The sequence below is a fragment of the Trachurus trachurus genome (genome assembly GCF_905171665.1).
Source record: "Trachurus trachurus genome assembly, chromosome: 9".
Lineage (NCBI taxonomy): Eukaryota > Metazoa > Chordata > Actinopteri > Carangiformes > Carangidae > Trachurus > Trachurus trachurus.
This window is the reverse complement of record NC_139895.1, coordinates 21,216,529-21,240,038: the sequence shown is the minus strand read 5'-3', so window position 1 is coordinate 21,240,038 and position 23,510 is coordinate 21,216,529. Positions and strand designations below refer to the sequence as shown.

General features: G+C 40.3%; 2 protein-coding genes across 2 annotated transcripts in view; one reads left to right on the top strand and one right to left on the bottom strand.

Moving 5' to 3' along the window:
* Positions 1-121: 121 nt before the first annotated feature.
* On the bottom strand, positions 122-7,318 carry bri3bp (bri3 binding protein). The gene is made up of 3 exons (XM_083979615.1): positions 7,023-7,318; positions 4,972-5,074; positions 122-4,834 (listed from the first exon to the last, which is right to left on the bottom strand). Exons 1-3 carry the CDS (start codon positions 7,197-7,199, stop codon positions 4,413-4,415), a joined length of 702 nt encoding a protein of 233 aa, XP_083835741.1. The 5' UTR covers positions 7,200-7,318; the 3' UTR covers positions 122-4,412.
* Positions 7,319-10,158: 2,840 nt separating this feature from the next.
* The window catches only part of stpg2 (sperm-tail PG-rich repeat containing 2), a gene marked incomplete at its 5' end in the record, with an annotated part of 51,021 nt that continues 37,669 nt past the window's right edge, over positions 10,159-23,510 (top strand). The window contains 7 exons of the mRNA XM_083978579.1: positions 10,159-10,267; positions 11,472-11,572; positions 11,993-12,160; positions 14,146-14,313; positions 17,191-17,306; positions 19,287-19,398; positions 23,142-23,249. Coding sequence (XP_083834705.1) covers positions 10,159-10,267; positions 11,472-11,572; positions 11,993-12,160; positions 14,146-14,313; positions 17,191-17,306; positions 19,287-19,398; positions 23,142-23,249 — 882 coding nt within the window. The remainder of the gene's footprint in view (positions 10,268-11,471; positions 11,573-11,992; positions 12,161-14,145; positions 14,314-17,190; positions 17,307-19,286; positions 19,399-23,141; positions 23,250-23,510) is intronic.

Genomic DNA, 23,510 nt, shown 5'->3' with positions numbered 1-23,510 from the left:
TATCATGACATAAAAACCCACACACACTCTGCAGGAAATTCACTTGTACATGTGTGACATTATTGATGGCTCAGAGAGGCAGAAGACCTTCAGTCAGACTGTGGTGTTTAATTTAATCAAATCTGGACCTCATTTTCACTCTGACACAAAAAAACCATTTATCCATCAACAAGTTTTCATAAAGACTCACACACAAAGTAGACATCAGCAGGCAGAACAGTTTGGCAGTTGCCACATCACTGAAGTACAGAAATATTCAGATAAAAAAGGTCTATAAATGTTAATTGATGAAATAAAATTAAAAAAAATCTATTGGCATCTACTCAAAATTTGAGTTACAAATAACAGCACTAAATTAATGAAAAATAAACATTATTGGCACAGTATGTTTATAAAAAGCAGGGTACGTGTAAGAATAGGAATAAGTAGGATACAGTACATTAAGAAAATGGGATTACAAATCATTCAGACAGAAGAAAATAAATATTAATCTGAATGAAGAATTAAATCAGGTGCTGAGGGGCGCAACACAACGCTGGCATCCTTCAGCATAGTGGTACTGTAACAACAAAGGGTACATAAGTAGATCTACAGCAAGTGGCAACTTTAAGTATACAGTGTCTCTTCCATGATATTTCAAAGGGAGTTTAAGACCTCCCCCTTGGAGCCTTTGGAGAGTTTTCAAGCTGGTTTTTGTCACACAGACATTTTAGTTGTGCTAGAAATAAGAGAACTGTAAGAGCACGTGTGAGCGACACAAAGACAAACTGTCTCATTTCTGGTTCTTATTTTCCCCTCTTGAACAGGTTTCAGTGCCTGAAACACGAGATATGATAAATACCACTCAAAATCCTGATTCTTTTGACATTGTGAACCAAGTGAGGTCCAGTATCTCACGTTTATGTTTATGACTGAGAGCCTGGCCCCATTAAGATCACTTGACTCCAACTACTTTAGTACCATGCCACTGGAAAACTGAGTAAAACCTTCCTTCAATAACATAGGTAATAATTTACATCCTTCATAAATTACACATGTTGTCATTATTCAAACGTACACAGGTTGGCTACAGACTGTTGTGGCAAACCAAACACTACTAGTGTACAGGTTAAAGCCCCCCTCTCAGGTCAGCTTCACCTATTCAAAATAATGGAAGAAAAAAAACAACAACCAAACAAAAAACTTTTCTTTTACACGTTTTAAAATTTGCCAGCAAGTCCCAGATCATGACACAGAGAGCATGGCTCTGAAGATGGAATGAGAAATAAATTCAGAGGGTTATGTCTTGTAATATACAACCCTCGTGAATGTGACTGTTTGGTCAACTTAGTACACAACAGTTTCAGTGCAAATGTAAACAGCAATGTAACATGAAAAAAAAAGACTCATTATACAAAAGCTCTAATATAATTAACACGTGGCTAATGCATCACATCACAAATCACATTTTGGAGGGGCACTCTACATAAGCAGCAGAGGTGGGAGTAAGTCACGGGCGAGTCTCAATTCATCACGTCTCAGACAAGTTCCAATTTACTTACTAAGTCCCCAAGTCAAGAGTCAAGATATATGGAATCAGTTAAAAAACAATGGTCATTAAGTTTTTATTTCACCTTACAACAACTGTGGCAGCTGCTGACAACTTAGAAATCGTAAATTGTAGTTGACATTTTGTGTCAATCTGGAGCCCACTGTGACTGCATGCCACCCACTGTTGTAATAACTGTTATTACCACAGCCTCCAAAGAGGTTGTGTTTTTCACCTCAGCAGAAGCACTGAGCCGATTTGCTCCCACCTTGGTGGACGAATGAAACGTGGCCCAGGGAAGAATCCCAAATGTTGGATACAGGAGTTCTACCCAAGCCATTATCAAGTCATGTCAATCAAAACAAATCACGTCTTTTATCATTGTTAGTCTTCAAATTTGTAACTCAAGTCTGTCTTAAGTCAAGTCATGAGACTCCCATCTCCCACCCCTGCTAAGCCGTCAACATGTATACAACGTTAACGTAACATTATAGGCATAAAACATTGCATGCAAGAAAATCTCATCTTAACTTTTCGCTGTTATGAGCTACCTGGGTGGTATTGCAGGGGACAAACTGGACATGGTTAGGTAAAAATAAGAACAGCCAACAAGCTCTGAGATTTACAAACAAATGGTTCATTCTGCATTTAGACAGACAACTCTGCTCTTTTGAATTTTATTGGCATCGAGCCTGAGAGGTGAGACAACCGGTCTAATGAGAACCTGAGGTCAGCCGATGCATGAAAACCACATGTCCAGAGTCCATGTGTTTGTATCTCTTACTTGCTCTCTCCAGAATGTTAAATGTTAAAAATGCACCCTTGAAACTGAGAGGTACGACCCATAGTGCCTTACAAATACTAATACTTGCTGCAGGAATATGAGTGCCCAGAGTATTAATGTACTGATACTTTGGCCGTGGTAGTGTCATGAGGAAACAGTGAGAGCTCCTCTGTTCTGACTTGTTTTCAGCTTTCGTCAAGTCTTTCTCATGAGACACTGAAAGTAACAACTTCCACAAGCTGCACAGCATTAGGGTCATTTGTATAAAAGCACATGTTCACAAGAGCCCAGGTTCTATAAATTGGGTTTACATCAAGTGCTCAAAGGGGAATATGAATAGATGAAGATATGATAAGCATAATGAAGCAAGGCAGGTAATAAAAACACTAACAGGGCTCAGCCTCTTTGGACAGTACATGATGAGAATATAAAAAATAAAAAATAATGGCATAAATTATAGTCAAAGTAACAAATAATGGCTACAGTAATGCACACCAAGCATGTGTCTAAAGCACTATTTTTAACAGAATGATATACTGTGTAAATCAGTCAGGCTGGTCGGAGATCTATCATTCAATTATTGGTAAGACAAATGATCGCATGCTAACATTATTATTTTTCTTTTTACAGCTGTTTCTAAAGCAGGCTAAAATTGGGTTGCACACACCCCACTCAGGATCAAATGCACAAACCAATCAAGACATTTATCCTATTTATACTCGACTAAAATCCAGTCCTATTAGAGGAACCTGTAGACAGATTTCAAGCCAGTGTGATGGGACTCTAAATACATTTTTCTACACCGCTTCATGGCGAATAAGCCACTACATTAACATATTTACATTTTCCCAATTTAAACTTTAGAACCAACAACTACAGTTCAAATCTGTACAGTAAGTCAATGCCAGAGGTGAAATTATGAATGAAAAGCTGGATTTGGTCTTGATATCAGATACAAATCAAACTTTGCAATTCCAACATGATGCAAAAACACAAGGATTGTGCGATACTGAGACAGATTTGAAACCATACGAAAAACTGCCGAGTGACTCAAAGAGGCCAAGATGATATTTTAATATACTTAATATCTCGTTTCCAATTCGATATATATATATGTTGGTTGAGTCCCTGAGATATTGCTGTCTGTCTGCATTTTCTCCAAGTCTGATGGTGATTACATAATACAGTGCTTTTCATTTCACACGCTTGACATATTCACAGACACACACGCACACACACACACACATACATTCCAGTAGATACGTTTGCTTATACATCACAAACACACATTCACTCACGAAAAGGAGGTCCTGATGTCAATCTATTGTCACTATGGAAATGTGGCTTCATGAAACAAACTAGATCTACATAATTTCAACATTTTGGATGGAAATGGAATAAATAAATCTTACTATGGACAACTATCCAACACCTTAACAATTTTTACACATCAGAAATACAATGTTTGTATCTGTCCCCTGCATCATACACCCTATCACTCTCCTCCTGCAATATAGTTTCAAAAAGGTGGGGGGTGAGGGTGGGGTAGTTGTGGATGAACTGGTGCAAGAATTGTACCGCCCAGGTTATTCACAATTATAGAAATAAACAAAACATACATGAAATATGCTTATTGGTTTAGCACAAGCATTGACGATGCTTATCCAAACAACAAAATTCAAACCCAGCTTAGTTGTTTCTCAAAAGTAGCTGGGTTGTAGAATTAGACCAGCATTTAGAAAACCATGGACAAATCTTTCCGATAACCTCTTTACAGATATAACAAAAAACGTTCAAAGCCTTGAGAAAAAAAGAAAAGAAAAAAAAAACTTGTTTGGTTGATTTGCGTGAGCTCCACGATCACTGTCCACACCTCTGAGGATTTTTAGGTATCTTGAACTAAAATCAACTCATTCCTTTAAAATACTGTTTTCAAGCCTAGCTTTGTCCCCCAACTGACATTAGAGTTGTAAATACCCAGTAGTTGTGTTGCGGCAGATGTGCGCAGGATACAGCATTCTGACATCAAATGCAGCCATTTCCTACAACCCCCCTCCCCCCCCCCCCCCCCCCCCCCCTCATCCTCACCGCCACCTAAGTCTACTGGTCCCCGGTGCGTTCCAGGCCGTCTATGACCCGACTCAGCCTGATGTTCAGCAGCCTGATCTGAGTGTCCAAGTGGTCGATTTTCTCTTCCAGCGAACCTGCGCCGCCTCCCCGACGCCAGTACGCTCCCACGGGCCCCGTCATGAAGTACACAGCCATGATGAAGCACAGCGGCAGCACGGCGCGCTCAGGGTCGCCCTCGAACTTCTGCAGAATGTAGAGGCAGGACAGGGCGAAAAGGGTGACACGGGCTAGCCAGAAGAAGCGGCCGAACAGGGCATGCAGCAGGTAGAAGAAACCCCCCAGGAACATGGAGAGAAACCAGTAGGCCACGAGTACGGCGGCCACCAGGAGGAGGGCGCGTGCTGGGGAGTTGGTGAGAGACGTGGGGCTGAAGTAGTGGCTGAGGTTGGAGGCTAAACAGGAGAGAGACAATAGGAAGTTTACATTCTGAACGTTGGGAAGGCCGTGTTTATTTTAGACCATTTCAACTTTTTTAAAATTTGTGACATGCTTTGCTTTTCTGTCTCTTTGAGTATGTTCAAGGACTTACAGTCGATGCCCATCACATCCAGCAGGTCTGACCAGATCTTCCAGATGGTATCCAGAAAAGAGTCCACTCCATGGACAAACCTCTCGGTTGTTTTGGAGAAAAACTACACAAAGAAACAACATGAAGTGAGAGTACTGAACTGCCACATAAGATATTCAGTCCCATACTGTAATGACCCAACATCAGTTTAGTTAAGGTAACCTCTATCATTCAAAAGCCCATATTACTTCAACACATTACATTTAAAAAATATCTTAAAAGCATAAAAACTAGCTGTTGAAAACAAGACCCTGACTTTAAAAACTGAACTGACATCAACCAAGAGAGCTGTGGTGCAGTTATGCAATAATAATAAAGGCACTGTAGTGTGTACTGTACAACAGCACCCTCTAAGCCAACTTGTTTTGTTAGCATTGTCCACATTTTGCATTAATTTCACAACTATTGAGCAAGACAAAGCTTTGTCAGCTTCTAGTGACAGCTGCTATGTGATGTTGTGCTCTCAGGCCTAATGTAAGGAGGAAAGGACAGTATTAAAACTTGACAAGACAGATTTTGGGGAAGTGACACATCCGCTTTAGATCTTGACAATTATAAAACAAACAAAAAGACATTACAGTTATCTGAACATTATAAAACAATTGCTCAATCGATGCTGTTGTCAGAAAGGCCTCTGATACTGCCTAAAGTACATCAGTGGGTATCACAAGTCTGTGTACTCACAGATCTGCTACCATGTAATTTATTGCCACGGGCAAAGGTAAATAGCAAAGAGGAATTGATTTCCAGTAAGTTGTATAATATATAATGTTGGCTGTTAGCAAAATGTCAGCAATTTGTTACATTGGAAAGTCCCTCCAGTTAAAGGCAATGTAAACAGTGTACAAGCCCTTCATTTTAATGGCTGCCACTATGGCCAGGATGATGACTGTAATAATAGCACATCCCTACAGGGTTAACATTTCTCCTTTTAATGCAATGGTATCTGTCCATTACTCTTGTCAATCAGGTACTGAATCTGTCTTGGAAGGGAAAACTGTATCACAACATCTCTCCACTCAACAAATGGCCTATAAAAGACAGAAAACAAAGGTGTGTATACAATGGTAATATAATTACAATTGGCTTTTTGTTCACACTGTCAAAGAAGAGTTTTCAGTGAAACCTGCCCCATGCAGCAGTATATCAGCTTTAACAGCAAAGTGCTGCATGCAGACATTGAACTGTTATAGCTCAGGGCTAGAGTGTGATTAATGGTGCTAATGATGATCTAGTTTGTTGAGCCAGTAAAGCATCTGACACTGTCAGGGTCATAGACATATACAGGGCTGTGGCTCTGGGACACCTAACCTGGTTGCACATAGGTCACCTCCATCAGGTCACTCTTAACTGTAATCTGTCTGCATGCTGACAGTAGGTCTCCGGGACACATTGCGGAGGGATATCGGTATGTAAATGCATCCGTTTTGTGTCAAGTCAAGCACGCGCTACTTCTCAAAGTAACGGATGCTCAAGTCAAGTATGTGTCAGTGTGGGTTTCATTTGGCGGCTTACACGAAACACATTTGATTTCAAAATGCAGGAAGTGCGGTTGCACCAATGAGAGTGTGCAGGTCAATGTGTTTCCTTAGCAAGTGCAGCTTTCTCATAAATTGGAGGTGAAATCGACATAAAAAAGAAGAAGAAGGATTTTTAATGGCCTGGACCATTGGTATTATGTGTCATCTATGAGCTGACATCAAATACAATCAGGCGTTGGACTGACTTCAATAAATGAGAACTGGTTACACAGTGATACACGTTGAAACATGCCAATACTTGTTTTACTAGTTTAAGTGTTTGCTGTAACGCCGCACCACCTCCATAGGTGGATAACACACGGGATAAAGGCTAATTTTTCAAAATGGCATCCGAGAAATTGTTGGCCAGGCCCCGGCGCACTTGTTTCCTGTTCGCCATGCTCGGACCGCTGAAAGCGCCTCGCCTGATGGCCGCTCCAACACAGATGCCCTCCGCTGTTAACCTTCCGCTGTATGTCCCCAAACACTGACCTTGTACAACCCTCTGATGTTGTCCTCCCCGAAAACACTGCTCAGGGTCTGGTAGATGCCGTTAGCTGCCCGTCGGAAGCTGTTCTGGTTGCTGGTCCTGCTCCTGCCCGCTTCGGTTGTGCACAGCAAAGACGCGGAAAGCACCAAGAAAACCACGAAAAACCTGATTCCCTTCATGGCACCGAAAGCCCCGAGATGTCAAGCAGTAATGTGTATTAAAAACGGTTCAACTGAACGCGGAGTGAAGAGGGTAGTTAGCTGCCTTTGGGTGACACCTTGATGGGGGGTGACGGAGACTGGCTGCGATGGTGGTGGCGATAACCCGTGTTGCCTTCACGGACGTATCCGTAAACTCCTTCCGCTGTGCCGTGGTCTGACGCGTTGTCGTGCTTTCTGGGCGAAATTAAGTGAGTAAAACAGACATTGGTGGACTGATTAGTGTTTAATTTGATCAACAAAACAACTTTAGCTGCTCCGCACGATGCTGCAACTAAAAGGACATCACAATTCATCTTTCACATTAAAATATTTATGTGCAAAACATATGAATATGGTGTTCCACTTGCATCAGCAAGTTATAACCTTTATTTGTGTATTTTAGTAACCCAAGTTGATGTCACAGATGTGTGGAGAATACGTCTGGAGTTGTAACAAAAGCATTTCTCATCGCATATGATTATTTTTCTAATCTATTTGACATTTCCGATTTTCTTTAAAGACACCACGACCACTTCGTGTGAATTTGTGGCAGGTGATGCTCGTCTGAAGCCTGCTGCTGCCCTCCTCTGGTTTAAAAGGCTCCCCCTTTTCTCACTTGTTTCCCTCAGCCTGTGGATCTCTGCTGGTTTATTTTTAATTTTTTTTGCTCATCAGGAAATCAGTTTTACACCATCAGGAATGAATAGACCACATGCAGTGCAATTTGATCTCAAGTGGGCTGGACCAGTAAAATAAATAACCTAATTGTTGCCTTTTTTTTTTTTTTTAGAGCAAAGAAGTAGGCCTGCAAGTAAATTATTAAGATGTTTATGGTTAATGAACTATATTTACAAAACATTATGAACAACCTGAAATTTCTTGAGAAGAAATATCCAATTTCAACAATATTATGCCTCTTCTGTCTTCTAATTAATTTTCACACTTGACAATCCCGCGGGCTGTATGTTTGACACCTCTGGTCAAATAGGCCTACTAGCCACAATGACAGACTGCATTTTTTTCTCCACAGGTTTTCCTCTTTTATTAGTATTACTGTAGCCTATGTAATTTCCTTTTTCCATGTAAAGAAGTTTTCTTCCCCAAAGAAAACATTGATAGCAACTTATTAAGGCTGCTCAGTCCATGATTTCTTCTCAAGAAAATTCACCCCCAGTCCTGATTTGACAGGTCTGACGGTGTTTGCTTGTCTGTCGAGTTACATTACTCACAAAAAAAGAAAAGAATACTACATAATATAATAATAATTATAGACTAAAATGACAAAGGAAATATCAATTTGTGGACTATCTTCTGTCCTTTTTGTGGTTTTGGAAATACTTTCAGATAATTTTACAGCTTTCAAATGAACAACAAACATTAATCTGGCCAGTTGATGACATTTTTTCATTACTGTCATTTGCCAATGAAAACTGTCACAAGGCTAAACAAAAAATGAATGCAAACACCATGAGACAGCCATCCTAATGTAGCTGACAAAGGCAGACTTGACTTAAACTCCTACTGTAGCTTTCAAAGTTCAATATAGTTAATTTTTTGCACTGAAATAGCAATAAACAATGTTTGCATGCTGTCTATATTACATTTAGGCTACTGCAATATTTTAGTGTGAAAATGCAAGCAAAGTTTTGTATTCTAACAGTACTGTAAGCGATTGCTTAGGTTTAGTATTCAGTGAGATTGGGACCGTTTATGAGAAGAAAACAAACAGGATAAAGAAAATGTAAAAACTTTGTTTCCTTGCATTATGACTTGCAGCTCATAAACCGGGTAACTTTGTTTTACTGGGACTGTATCTAAAAGCAGAAATGCTGCTATGATATTGCTTATATTTTCCTATGTGCTTTATGTTTTTTTGGTCTGTCTCAAATGCTCTAAACCTTGATTTATTATTCATTCGTTGTTCTTGTGCAAACAACAGTGTTAAATAGATGTTCACTTACATTCGGCATTTTGTTTCTTATTTGTTGTTGCTAGGGTTATTTTAAAGGATAGGAAAAAAGAGAATATATTAACATTACGCTATCAGCCACTGGCCACCCTACTGTCTAAATATGATCATTGGCCTCTAAAACACTATTTTGGTCAATCATTAATATAATTTTACTTGAACAGAATACCAGTAGGGTTAAGTAGGAGTAGGGCAAACTGCTTTGTTAGAAAACAACAATTTTCTTTGAGGTTGTATGTTTTACAGCCTACAGTACTGTTAGCCTACTGTGCTGGATGCCCATCCCTCTTAGGAATTAGCCTATAATTTGTCAAACCAATGTGCAAGTCAAATTCTGCAAAAAGACATGACAGCAAGTTAGGATGCAGTTCACTGCAGAGAGACACTTTGGCTTTACCCTGGCTGAGTTTTTATCATCTGAGTCGTTGTTTAGCCTACAGGAAATCAAAATTGAGTCCAATGGTTATTTATGGTGATGGAGATCACTTTGTCACATTTAATTCATCCACTAGATGGTGGGATTGGCCTATTGCTATGCATTGAAGCCGCTAACCATTTTAATATAGGGCATAGGCCTACTACAACAGAATCATACCCTGATGAAAGAAATCCTTTGTTGGAAATCAATTAAAACACTTTTAATATACAGTATCGAAACAAAAGCATTAATGTGAGTCACTACAGCGATGTTTATTGGAGTTACATAAATATTCAAATGATAGGCTAGATACAGGTGGTTGAAAATAACATCAACGCCATGTTGCTGCGGCGTGTATGTGGTATCCAAGCAACGACGCTAAGTAACGCAGACAGGGGAGCAGCAGCAGAGGAATGCTTTAACCTGGGGCCACAATAAACACCTAACGGGAGGAGAACTACTTTGGACCGACTCTAGCAGAGGTCTGTGCTGTGCAGATGATGTGAAGTGGAGCTGCCACTTCGTTTTCAGCCAGGGCCATCATGTCTAACATGTATAGACGAACTCCAAGAGTGACCTTCATGACAACAAGCGGCGGCACCGAGTCAACGGTTGGACCAGGGTCGTATGATGTCACTCAGCCCAAGTTTCAAGTATCAGGTAGGATCAAACCTCCTCAACTCGAGTTTACTTTTAAATTAAGAAATCAACCTTATTCCGTTTTTCCTCTCTGGAGAAAATATAGGCTGCTGTAACGAGCATAGCCATAATGTTAAAATGTTAACACCAGATGGAAACACTTGAAGTAACGTTAGTCAAAATATAGCCTACTAATGCCTTTACCAATTTATTAGGATGACAACATTAATATTGTGTGCTTATGAATATAGTATTCAGGGGGGCAAATAATGCTACTGGAAGGTTGTAACATGCAATAAACATAACCATAATATGTGTTCCTAAATAGTTATTTGAAAAAACACAGACATTATAATTTATTAAAGCAGAAGTAAGCGATCCGGTCGTTTTGGCTAACTTCTTGTCAGCCGATGGAGTTAGCAGTCCCCGCCCTCGTCCCTACGTCACCACATTCACACGCATCCCTTGGCTGCACACACAGAGAGGACCGCCCCTTTATGCCGTTCTCTCTCCTCATTGGATAAAGGTGGTAGGATACAAGTTTTCTCCTCCGCTTACAGCAGAGCAGAGTGACTGACAGACGCGTGTTTCAGACCAAACACTTCTAAGTGATTGCCATCGGAAGATATAACTATTTAAAGGCCCCATGCTGTGCACTTTTCTCTGGGTTTATTTACCTGCTGATATCCCTAACAAGATGTATCATTGGTTTTGAGGACCTGTGATCTGCTTAATATGGTTTCTACTGCCCCTTTCTGTTGCCTCTTTCTGGAGTTCTAACAGACACAGGTCATTTGGCCAATCAGAAGAGAGAATGAGAACCTCTCCTCTGATTGGCTCACTGTTTTAGAGTAGCATGTGGTCGGGCCAATCACAGGCAAGTAACTGAAACCTAAGCTGCATTCATAAAAATTGAAAAAAAACAACTGGTCACGGTGGGCGGAGTTACCTTGTGTGTGACATCACAGAAAGGAGGAAGTGCTATCTGCTCGTCTTAAAGAGAATGTTCCTACAAATGGGCGGTGTGCCTTTCTCCGTTTATGACCAGTTTGATGCATGGGGCAGTATATACGTGGCCCAGAGACCTCCCCAAGCACCAAAAAATAACCAAAATCACATTTTTCATGCCATGGGGCCTTTAAGACTTATATTAACACAAACATTCCGCTTACTTCTGCTTTAAGTAGTCTATTATGACTATTTTTGTACACTGCCTTTCTTGCAGATTGCTATGCCCCTTTCCTGTCCTTGGCCAACAGACCGCCAATATTTGAATCCCCTGAGATCATACCAGCACCTGGAGAGTATGACACCTCACCTGTTAAGGTACTGCAGGTTACAACAGTTTTTTATGCAAGTACGGCCCTGACTGTGTATTAGAGCCATAGATTGGTGGGGGACAGTTGGTAGAACAAAAGGGCCATGATATCATCATCTATGTATAAAAAATGTCACGTAAGCTATGTCCTTTAGCACCCACTCACATAACTGAAATACCTTTAGTATTATTATAATATAATAGTAGTAATTTTGGTGGAGTTGTTTGAAGAATAACAAACTAGGCTGTCCAGATGCGAGTGCAAAGAAGTATCATGTGCTTTTTCCCATTAAATATGGAAAACTATATTTCATCATTTTAGGAAGGCATGAAGTGGGAGCAAAGTGAAGATAATGTTTACAAATCATTAAAGAATCTGTTTTGTCTTTGTCTGTCTTTGTCTTTCTATTATATCCTCATCTCTTCAGCTTAATGTCCATGGTGGCTGCAGTCTTCAATGCCGCTCCAAGCGGTTTGAGGAGGTGGTGTCAGAGGTTCCTGGCCCCGGGACCTACAATGTGCTGCCTGCCTCAGGAAATACACTCAGGGCTGTACCGGCGGATGATGGACAGACTGAGAAGCTTGGCAGAAAAATGGTGGGTCAATCGATTTGCTTTTTTAAGACAATCATGATGTTCATGTAAGTTGGCTTTTGTATGATGTGTCTAATTGGAAAACATATGGGTAAAAAAAAGGATCAAAAAGTAATCTCATACAAGGAATAGTTCTCTCTCACACACACGGACAGAGTTAATAACCTTTACTCCGCAGCACAATAAAAAGGAAAGAAAAGAAAGTAGCTAACACGCTACAGTAAACTCTCCTCAGCACTGTGCAGGGTGTTGTGTTGTATCTGTGCCATTCATCAGACAAACAATATGAATAGCAGCGTTCATTCCAAACGTGGTAACTGCCAATACTTGCAGACAGTACCTTGCCAGTAACTTAGCCTTTATCTTTGGCAACTCTGCCATCTGTTAAACCACTCAACACCAATTTATGGAAATCACAAGCTGCTACTTTAAAAACCTGTTTAGATTGGTGTAAACACTTACATCTCTCCTGTTGTTAAAAACTGACTAAATTTGAAAACAAGTCACATTTAGTTATGTAGTCTATACATTGAACATGGAGTCAAATAAAGTTTCAGTATGACATTGATAGTCCTTGATATGTCCAGATTCTCCCAATTTTCACATTCCCAGTCACAGTCATTTATTATAAACTATGAGAGAGGCTCAGTAATCATGATAATGATGACAATGAGGGATGGAATCTGAAGACATCAGACAGAGGAAAAGTATTTTAAGCATCTGTAACTTTAACCATTCAACTGACAATACCTTCCTCATACAGAAATGCCAAAGATCAGCAAGGATAAGGATGATATTATAACTCTCAATTATGTTGTGTTATGCGTAAATCTGCCATGAACCTCCATTCACAGGGTGGCATTACCTGAATTTCACCTGTCATAGGTGACAGTAGTGATGCCACTATTGATGCCAATTTTAATACAGCAGCAGTGGCAGAGTTAGGCCTTAATCTGACTCTGGCTCTTACATTATACCCCTGAAGAAAGCTTGGAGACAGTTCTGTCTGTGTCCATCTCACTTCTGTGTGTTGTAAATGCCTGAAACTTTTCTCACCATTTTCTACCAGCCACAAGGAGGTTTTGGCAAGCCCCTTTGACAGGTTTATCATTACTACTCATCAACTTCAACTCATAGTTGAGCCTTTTGGTGTTGTAAATCCAGATTTGGTTCAGCAAACCCTCCCTCTTTTTTTACCGTGACAGATAATGTCTCAGACAGATAGAGAACTAAAGATGAAGCACTTAAAAACACATAAACTATTGATCCTTTAGCTCAGTTAACATCTTGCATCATATATGAACTTTGGAAAAAAGCTGTTGCATTTTGGATAAAGTAGTCTCTGTCCAGCAGCCTCCAGCTTTATCAGCAATGACTGTGGAACATAGGAAGTTCAGCCATGCAGTGAACTCGGAGTAGATATCAAGTTTCTCTTTCCTTTCTCCACGTCAAATTTATGTCCAGCATATACAAACACAGATAAGCACTGAGCTCAGGGCTTTTTATTTGATTCAGACTGATACCAACGATTAGCTTACCTCATTCAAAGAATATAGCATTTGAAACTTTTGCCACCAAACATGAAAGAGTCCCTATAGAGATTATGCTCACACTCTTCTCCTCCCGTGCAATATGTAATTACCTGAATAGCACATGCACCTTTCTTCCAGCAGTAGGAAGGTAGTAGAGTGGCTGGCGTGTACATGGCCTGAGATGATTTCATTGCTGTTCACCCACCCCGTCATTCCAGTTCCCTCACCTCTGCGCGTGTCTTTCCTTCTCTCTTCATCCTTTTCCATTTTCCTCTTTTGTTTCTTATCTACTGCCTCTCCTTGTTCCCGCTGTCTCTGTCTCTGTCCCTCCCTCGGTCTCACACAACTATATTGGCCCTAGGCAGTGCTCAGCTACTTTGTAAGCCAGGGCATTCTTTCCATCACAAACGATGACTTCTCTTCTCACCCTCTCTCCTGTTTTTTTTTCTCTTGCAGTGGCTGCAGGCAAAAAGTCTCCGGCTAGTTCGTCAGTCAGATATCCCTTCTATTCCTTCCCCGGGCCAGGCTTTTGGCTACGAGGAGGACGTCCTGGGTGTGCTCCGTAAGCAACCGGCCCCTCCTAGAGACCCAACCCTAGGGCCAGCCTACTACAATTCATCCCCGGTAAGGATGAATACACACAAAACACACACATGCACGCTCCTGTTGAAGTTTGAATGTACATCCATCAGAGAATGTGAAGTGCTCATTTGTGCACGCATGTGTGCTTTCATTAGTCTGTGAGAGTGTGTGTCTGAGAGTACTTACTCTGCCCGCGAGGCGAGGTCCATTAGTGTTAGGCAGATCTAATGCACCGCTGAACCCCCACCTCACCTCATTCAGTTGGCCCAAAACCCATTTCCATAGCTAATGAATGCAGCTCCACTTTAAAAAAGCCACAGCGCACCAATGCTCATCCATTTTACATGCCAACAAAGAGAGCCATTAGTAATTATTCTTCAAGCTATATTATAATATTCACTTAAAATAATGCACACGCCTGCTGGTCTGGCTCTCAATTAAGTAATTTTTCATCTGTTAATGACCAGAGGAAGTCAACAGTGTCCTTGAGTGTTGGCTGAGGTTGTGTCAACACAGCGGAGCAGGCACAGAGGCATGCTGTGATTTAGGGCCATCAGCAGTGCATCCATCTGCGGATCTTTTCTTTCCGTCTCAACTTCTGTTGCTCACCCTTTGAAAGTTCAGGCTCCGTCTCTGTCTGTCTCCATCCCTCTGTCTGTCTCCATCTGACACACTTGCTCCTTTAAACTTAAAACACCCCCACCCCCCCGGCCTGTGCTCCGACTGAGTTCAAAAGTGCGGAGAGGCGGAATTAAGTGGTTGTCTGAAGACGCAACATCAAAGTGGCGAGGCAACCTTTGAATGATAAGACATTAGACGCAAAATCAAAAGAACATTATTTTGTTTTTCCGTTTGAATGTTATTGAGAAACACAAGAACATCTTAATCACTTTTATCCACTTGCCCTATACTTATGGGTCAAGTCTGTATCAATTTAGCACACAGAATTAGAGACAAGCCAGTAAGCTGGATAATTTATACTTATCTGCTGGTGCTGATATGGGCAGAGAAGAAATATGGAGGCTGTGAAAACTGAATGTGCATAATAAAAGCATTGGGACTAAATTAGAAACAGTGTCACCATGATGTTTGTTCAATCTCTAGTATAAGATATGAAACAACTGTATTGGACTGAAGAAATAAGAAAACTGAGAGGCTAATATTACAGCACACAGCACAGAGAGGCTATTTGAATAGTACTTTCACCGTTTATTTGTAAAATAACCCCTGTATATTGGTATTGTTTGCTTTACATAGTATTGCAATTTTGGTGTGAAGATGTGAGATTGAAGGCAAGATTATCCCCTCAGCAGAACCTGAATCAAATTCAGACCCATGCTGTGTTGTGTATATGTTTGTGGAAAGCAACACCAGCAATTTCAGCCTGCAGGATTCTGCCCACACACAGCCCTACTGAAACTTTTATTTATGGAGTTTTTTTTTTAAATATTTTTTTTATTCTCATTTATATAATAAATAGCCTGCCATGATTCCCTTTTATCAAAAGCTGAATTAATATGTTCATACCCACTAGCTGTGTTGTTGTTTTTCCTTTTAAAAGCTCTCCTTGACATAAATAGGCAATTTGTGCCTTTGAACTCAATGCCAGCTGTGATACCATCATGGTGCTTGTATGTGTCTGTGCGCAATGCAGAACAGTTACGTCTGTCTTTTTAACTTTAAGCATCTGAACATCCTTGTTTCCTATCTCCCTTGCTCAAAACTGAATAGGAAGATCACAGCGGACAGAACCTCAGATCTTGTCCTCTTGTCACTGTTGAAGTTAAGATAAGTCGACAGACACCATATGGAGTTTGAAACTTTTTGAGACTCCCTGCCAGTCCTCCATAACCTGCCACACAAAATAGACAGTTTGGTCAAGGAAATGTTTAGAAAAGGGACGAAAGAGTCCTTTGATTTTTGATTCCATAAAGGAAGATGTTTTTCTGAGTCTGTTTGTCATTTGATACAGATGTTTTTTTTTTAGAGTTTGACGGGCAAGCAGAAATTTATGTCAGGAGGAAATTAAATGTTGTGAACTGGGAACCAGATTGTAAAGTAAAATCCCCATATGAACAACTGCTGATTCTTCCTTCCTAGAATTTAATGAAGACTATTGTTGACTGTTTTGTTTTTCTACTGAAATTTGAATTTCAAATATGGTATGGAAAGCGTATTATCGATAGAGTCTATCAACTTTGCTATTCCATTGGCTTTTTTATTTTTATTTTTTACATAATTTGCAGGTCAAAGCTTATCTAGTGAATATCTCCAAATTTACTGAATAATTATAATATGGTTTGACTGAATCATGATTCAAATTTGACACTGATGTGAGTCACAGCTGTGTTCTGAATACTGGTGTTTGATGACTTGTTAAATTGTATTCATCTGACTTCAAAGTAGCTCTCACAGTAAAGAAGAGGTTGGAGACCCCTGCTTTAAAATGTGTTTGGCCACAGCTGGCCAGCTCCTTTTTGCACATCTCTCACTTCTCTCAGTTGTTACACAGCAGCCAAAGGCAGAGCAACTAGGCTGTAAAACTAAAAGATAAGAAAAGGATGGAGGGTCTCCCCCAGATCTCTGACATACTTTGGCATTTAGTTGAACTTCACATTTCATTCAGCCCCAACTTCATGAGCCCTGGTTGGAAGAGAAAGCAGATAGGTGTGAATGAGTCAATCTATTTTCTACTACTTTGTTCATCCATTTATCTTCTTATCTTATTCTCTCCCTTCTCATCTGTCCTGTCTTGTATTTTTAACTGGACCCAGAGTCTGTACTAATAAATTATCTATCTATCTATCTATCATCTGCTCTCTTTTTCTTTCTTTCTGGCCAATACTTTCTGACATCCCCTTCTTACCTCCACACATTTTTGTCTTTCTGGTCTCACTCTTTCTCTTTCTCTTTCTCCAGTCAGAGACAAATCCTACACAGAAGTATAAAGGGGTCCACTTTGGCAAATTGACAGGGAAGAGAGAAGTGATAAAGGTGGAAGTTGGACCAGGTCCAGGACAATATTACCCTGAAATGTGAGTATCACATGCCATATTAGAAAATGTAATTATTTTTCACTTCCAGTGAAATATGAACAACAACATTTATCACTGCATTTTCGTGTGAAAGCAGTAGGTTGGTGCTAATTAGGGATTTTTGCTGTGAAGCAGATGAGAAGATCAATACCACATTCATATTTGTGTATGGTAAATGTAAGGATACACCCAAGAGCTGCTTATCTTAAATTAGCAGCACAGACTGGAAACAGGTGCTTTAGCTGGCCCCTGCTCCTTTTAGTCTCCAGTCTTTTTTATTAAAGCAGATATCAGCTTCACGGCCGTTTCGGCTAATGCTGCGTTCAAGGCAGGCTTTTGAAACCGTAAGTTACAGCTTCAAGTCACAACTACGACTTGGTAGCGTTCCAGGTAACCCGTAGCTCGTGTTTTTACCATCCTGTTGTCTGTGAAAGTTCCCTATAACGGCCACTCGTAACTTCCGACCCGTGAACTCGTACCAGATCGAACTGGTATGACTTCACAGGAAGGAAAAACACAAAGTACGAGTTTCTTTGAACGCACCATGAGTTAGCAGCCCCCGCCCTTGTCAGGCATCAATTGGTCCTCGTGCTACGTCACCACATTCACGCGCATCCCTTGGCTGCACACACAGCCCTTCATGCCGTTCTCTCTCCTCATTGGATAACACTTGTATCCCACAAGGAAAATTTTCTCCTCGGGTTACAGCAGAGCAGAGTGACGGAGAGACTCGTGTTTAGGCTGAAATACTTCATGTAAGTGATTGCTGACGGAAAATAGGACTATTTAGGACTTATATTAACAAAAACATTCCACTGATATCTGCTTTAAGCTAACCTAACCAGCTGCTCGGTTGTGGCCCTATATTTAATCTACCGACATAAAAGTGCATTAACATCCCATTTTAGGCAAAATATCATATACACACATTTCCTCAAATCTCAAGCTATTCTTTTAAACTGTTACTATCAGTTAAGGCTGATTTAATCCAAGCAATTTGGAGGCCACTCCTCCTGAAAAGTTGATAAGTTCGAGCTGCTGGAGTTAACTGCACCTCAGGAACTTTGCTGCTGCCAAACAGGTATCAGCTGTGATTCTGAATAAATTCAATGGATAACCATCGATACATGTGGAATAAAAACCTTTTAAAGAATGAATAAAGAGCCAAAAGGCTGGTTGTATTTGGTGCTGCAGGACATCTAATCTCAGGAATACACTGCCCTTCAGCCTTTAGACCACAGAGACACTGTTGCATCAAAGTAAAATATTGCTTTACTCCTACATCTCATCAAGGGCATTATGTTTGACAGTTCTCCCATTGCATTTCTATTGATGGAGGTTGGAGCATAGTCAGCATTTATAAACTGGTGGACTTACCACACACACACACACACACACACACACACACACACACACACACACACACACACACACACACACACACACACACACACACACACACACACACACACACACACACACACACACACACACACACACACACACACAGACACAGACAGTTCGGTTACTCATGCAGGAATCGACTGGGGAGGTGCATGTGAGTAATCATACCATGTAGACTTAAGTGCATGCAACCCTTTATATACCCACACAAACATGTCTGTGATACACATGTGATTATCAGAATCATTTGGAAATGGTTGTGGTGTCTGTATTTACTCCCCTTGTTGTTGCTCACAGACCTATTATTTCAGCCTTTTTTTCTTTTATACCTCTCAGTACTCCATCTCTCCAATCCTTCTCTCTATTCTTTGGTTTGTTTATTCCCTCCTATTTACTTTTCCATTATATCTCTCTCTTCCCCTCTCAAGTTTATTATCTCACCCATTCCTCCTTCTCTGGCTTTGTGTGGTTTTAAACCCATTGCTCTGTCTCTTTCTTTGTTGTGATTTTTTATATCTCATCTGTTTGCCTGAGTTTTCTGTTCGCAAAGACATTGTCATTCTCTTTCTCTCTCAGAGTCCAAGAAACATCCTATGAAAACATAAATATTAATAAGGAGCAGAAAGGCAAAGCTGAGCTTATCATCCCTCGCTACCACGAACTTGTGCCCAAGCAAGAGATAAAGAAGGTGAGTATGTAACTGTGTTAGTAGTTGTTTGTATCCACATTGTACAAAACAAGCTAGGTTTGGTTAAATTTGAGGGATCAGTGTTAAGTCCCTTGAAGTGAGCTCTTTTAACTGACTCAACAGTGACTGATTTGAACATAACTGGCAATTAAACCTGCGTTAATTGATTTTTTTGGGCACTTGGGGGCAGCACAAGTTCTGAACACACATTATTGGCTTATACAGTTGATATGGTGACTGTGTTAGAAAATATGCAGCGAGCACAAAGCAGCGTTAACATTAATAACACTTTGAGTTATATTCATCTGATGAATGTAAGAAAGTTCTGTAAGAAGATGTGTTGCATTTTCGGCTCCCTTTGTTTTCGCCATACATTCGGCTTCCTGGCCAGGTTACTCAAAGTCATGATGTACTTATACATCCAGTTAACATCTACAGATCCTACCAGGTTAGCAGGTTAGCAAGTCTCAGAAAGTCTATGATGTTTAATCCTGGATGTCCTAGGATTTTATCTTCTTTTTTTTTGTAAGTCTGAGGTTATTCTGTTCAGTTACCCTGAATCTATCAGCTCTGTGGTGCTAAACTCGATGGTTTGTCAAATAATATCAAGCAGTCTGCTAGGAATTTAGGGCTGCTTTAATGATTTAGTAAAAAATGTTATTTTCCTTCACACTCAGTATAATCTCTATTTTTGATTAATTATTGATTTTCAAAAGGCAGTATGTGATTTTATCTGTTCTTAGCCTGATGAATGCAAAACACTTTAGTGCAGTATCAACTGGGGCTCCTTCCACCCTCTCCAGCTCCGTACAAAACGCTGCAGCTCAACGCATTACCAGGACAATACCATGTTCTTGTAACACTTCATTGGCTCCATCTTAAATTTCAAATTCCAAAAATAAAAAGTTATTACTCACTTTTAAGGCCTTAACCTACTTTGCTCTTAAATATCTCTCTAATTTATTGACCTTGTCCGAAACCCTTCGACCACTGAGATCCACCAGTGGAGCCTTGCTGGTTATTCCCAGATCACATTTGTGTCAAAGTATGACTGAGCTTACAGCCTCTGCACTATGGAACTTTCTGCCTGCTGAGCTCAGATAAATCAAGTCTACAACTTCTCCTGAATGTCTTCGAACTTTTCATGTCTCCGTGCTCTTGACAGCCAGAGCTGCATTCACATTATTTATTATCATAATTATCATTAATTATCATCATAATTACTGTTATTGTTTTCATAAGATAAGATAAGATAAGATAAGATAAGATAAGATAAGATAAGATAAGATAAGAGATGGAATTTAAATGTGGTACAAACATTTAGATGGATTTGAGGATGAACTGATAGATTAGTGGGTTGAAAGGTCAAAGGTCAAGGGTGCAGTGACCTGGTTTTGGCCTTGTGAACTCAATATCCAGAACCAATCAGGAGAATCCTTTCACAGTTCTATGCCTAAACTTGTTCACTTGGAAGTGACAGTGACCTCAAAACATATCTTTTAGCCATTATGCAAGATTTCACACAGCATTGCACACAAATGGTTAATTGTTTATATGTTTCCAGATGAACATGAGGCTTTGGCCTTTTCTTTTTTCTTTTTTTTGCCTTGAACTGGTTTCATTTCTTTTTCTGGAGCACTTTGTAACATTGCAAAGATAAGAGACATACAGTAAATAAAGTTGATTATTATTATCATTTTTATCATTGTGGGACACACCATCAACATAATGATAGGCATTGTAGCTGATGTGATCCCATTGCTCAAGTAAATATGAATTCAACTGTTTTTAGAGGCAATCTTGCTTTGACACCTGCCAGTAAGCGTGGCAGCCAACAGTGTAATTTCACATGTAATTTATTTGCTCAGCCCACCTGAAAATATTTTCCCGTGTTTGTTTTTAATTTGTCATTTTAAGAGTCAAAGTGACAGGCAGCTCAAACAGGGAGGATTTTTACCTGCTTTTTACCCGCTAATCATTTGTTCAACAGCAAGCTGTGAACAAATAACTGCATTTAAAAGAGACAGGAAACTACACACACACACACTCTCACTACATGCATGTGTGTATATATTTTTGCCACTTTATCTGTTCACACATGCATGTGTGTGAGTGCCTTTATGTGTATGCCAGTGGTATCTTTAAGCAATAGAACCAGCTATATTCATATACTGTTCAATAGTTTCTTGATTCAGATCGATTCTTAACGCAGCAAAGTGAGAATGAGTCACAAGAGAGCACCGTGATAAACAGTGAGAAGAAAAATCAGGGTGAGTGCTTTGGATCTATTCTTTATTTATTTACAGTTGTTTTAACAGGAAATGATTCAACACCCTCTGCCTCCGTGATTCTGATTCATCAGTTTATCTGTTCGCCTGTAGAGGGCAGTAGAACATAAGCTTTAACCACAGACTGGCAACCAAAATGCACACAAACATACACACCCACACACAAAAACACACACTGATACAAGTTACTCACCTGCATATGAACTTGAGTGTACCAGGAGTCTAAAAATGTGGGACTGGATTTGTGGAGAGAGAGATGTGACTGTATCCCTGCTGTCAAGGACGCACCCCTACACCTTTCTCTCCCCTTGTCCTCCTCTGTTTGCTCTGCTTTCCCTCCTCTGTTTTAGATTTCAGTTCATTTGCTTGTACATAGTGCATCATGCTTGACATTTTACTGCATGTGTTCTGCCTCTTTTTATAGAATATATGACTTCTAAAATGAAACGCACCCTAATTTATCCTGTGACTTTGTATCAACAATTTTGCCCTTTGTGTTGAGTTGTATGTGCACACCATGCTGTATTTAGACCCCCTAACATCATGGCTGCACCTCCATCATTCATCATTAGTACCTCAACAGACATGTACTCCCACACACACATACCGTAGCCTGATGGGTCATTACCCACAGTGGAGACACTCTGGACAAACACCTTTACCTCCTAGAGTTCAGCAGACAGTCTGCTTCTAATGGCTTGGGTGTCTTGGTGTCGTGGCTTTTTGACAAGGCAAGGACAACGACTGAGAAAAGCACCTGAACAAACCGTGTCTGTGAAAAACAGATAGAGTTGTTGTACCAATGCAAAGCTTGATATGACCCTGTAAATATGAAGTTCACTGTCAGTTCATCCCTACAATGTTGTGAATTCCACATTGACACTGAGGTTGATGTTTACAGCTATTGTTATTTTTAGAAGCAGCACTGGCACCCAGGGAAAAAGAAAAGAGGAGGAAGAAAGTTGGCACAACTGTCTAACACTGGATCTGTGATTATCTACTATACAAGTTTCACTCCTTTACCCCCCGTCTCCATGTGCATGCTGTTTTACTGCAGGCCCACTTAAACTACCTCTGCCCCAGAAACCTGGTTGGTTTACTACAAATGCAAAAATGTCCTGGCTCTGCACTAGGAGTGTTTTTTTTGTTTTTTGTTTTTTAACATTAATGACATAATTGCAAAATAGAGTTGGAGAATAGCTTCTTCTTACAAATAATTTCACCATCTGCTCACACAACTCTGGCATTGCTTCATTTTTCAATGCTCACCTCCCTGTGCCCTTTATTTATCTCAAAAACAGGAAGAATCAGAGCTGCTCTTGGTCCTTTTACTCTTGATGTTCTAATTGGGAACCAACACATGAAAAGCGATATTACTGAAGCATGTAACTACATTCCTATTCAAATACTACACTTGATTTATTGTATATTCCTCTCTTGCTGCTTTCCCACCAGGGAGTTCCAGGGCCGGGCTATTACCACATCAGAAGTCAGTTTGAGGAGGCTGAGAAGTCCAGTGCCAACCTGCCGAAATTTACTTCCCCCTTCCTTTCTCAGTCTGAGGTACAGTGCAAACAGAATTAGGCGAAGTCCACAGTGAAGCCATTCACTGCCCTGTGTAGCCTAGTGGGTGCATTTTCAGTTGAATCATGTTGTACTGTGCAGAGCAGTTTCTTTCTCAAGCAATTCTACTCCACCAGGGTCTATGCTTAGTTTTCTTGTGTTTTTGTTTTTGCCTTACTATTGCATTGATTTAATGTCTGCGTACATTCAGCAGTGTCTGACTCAAATTTCATTATTTATAGACCAGTCAAACTTGACAAT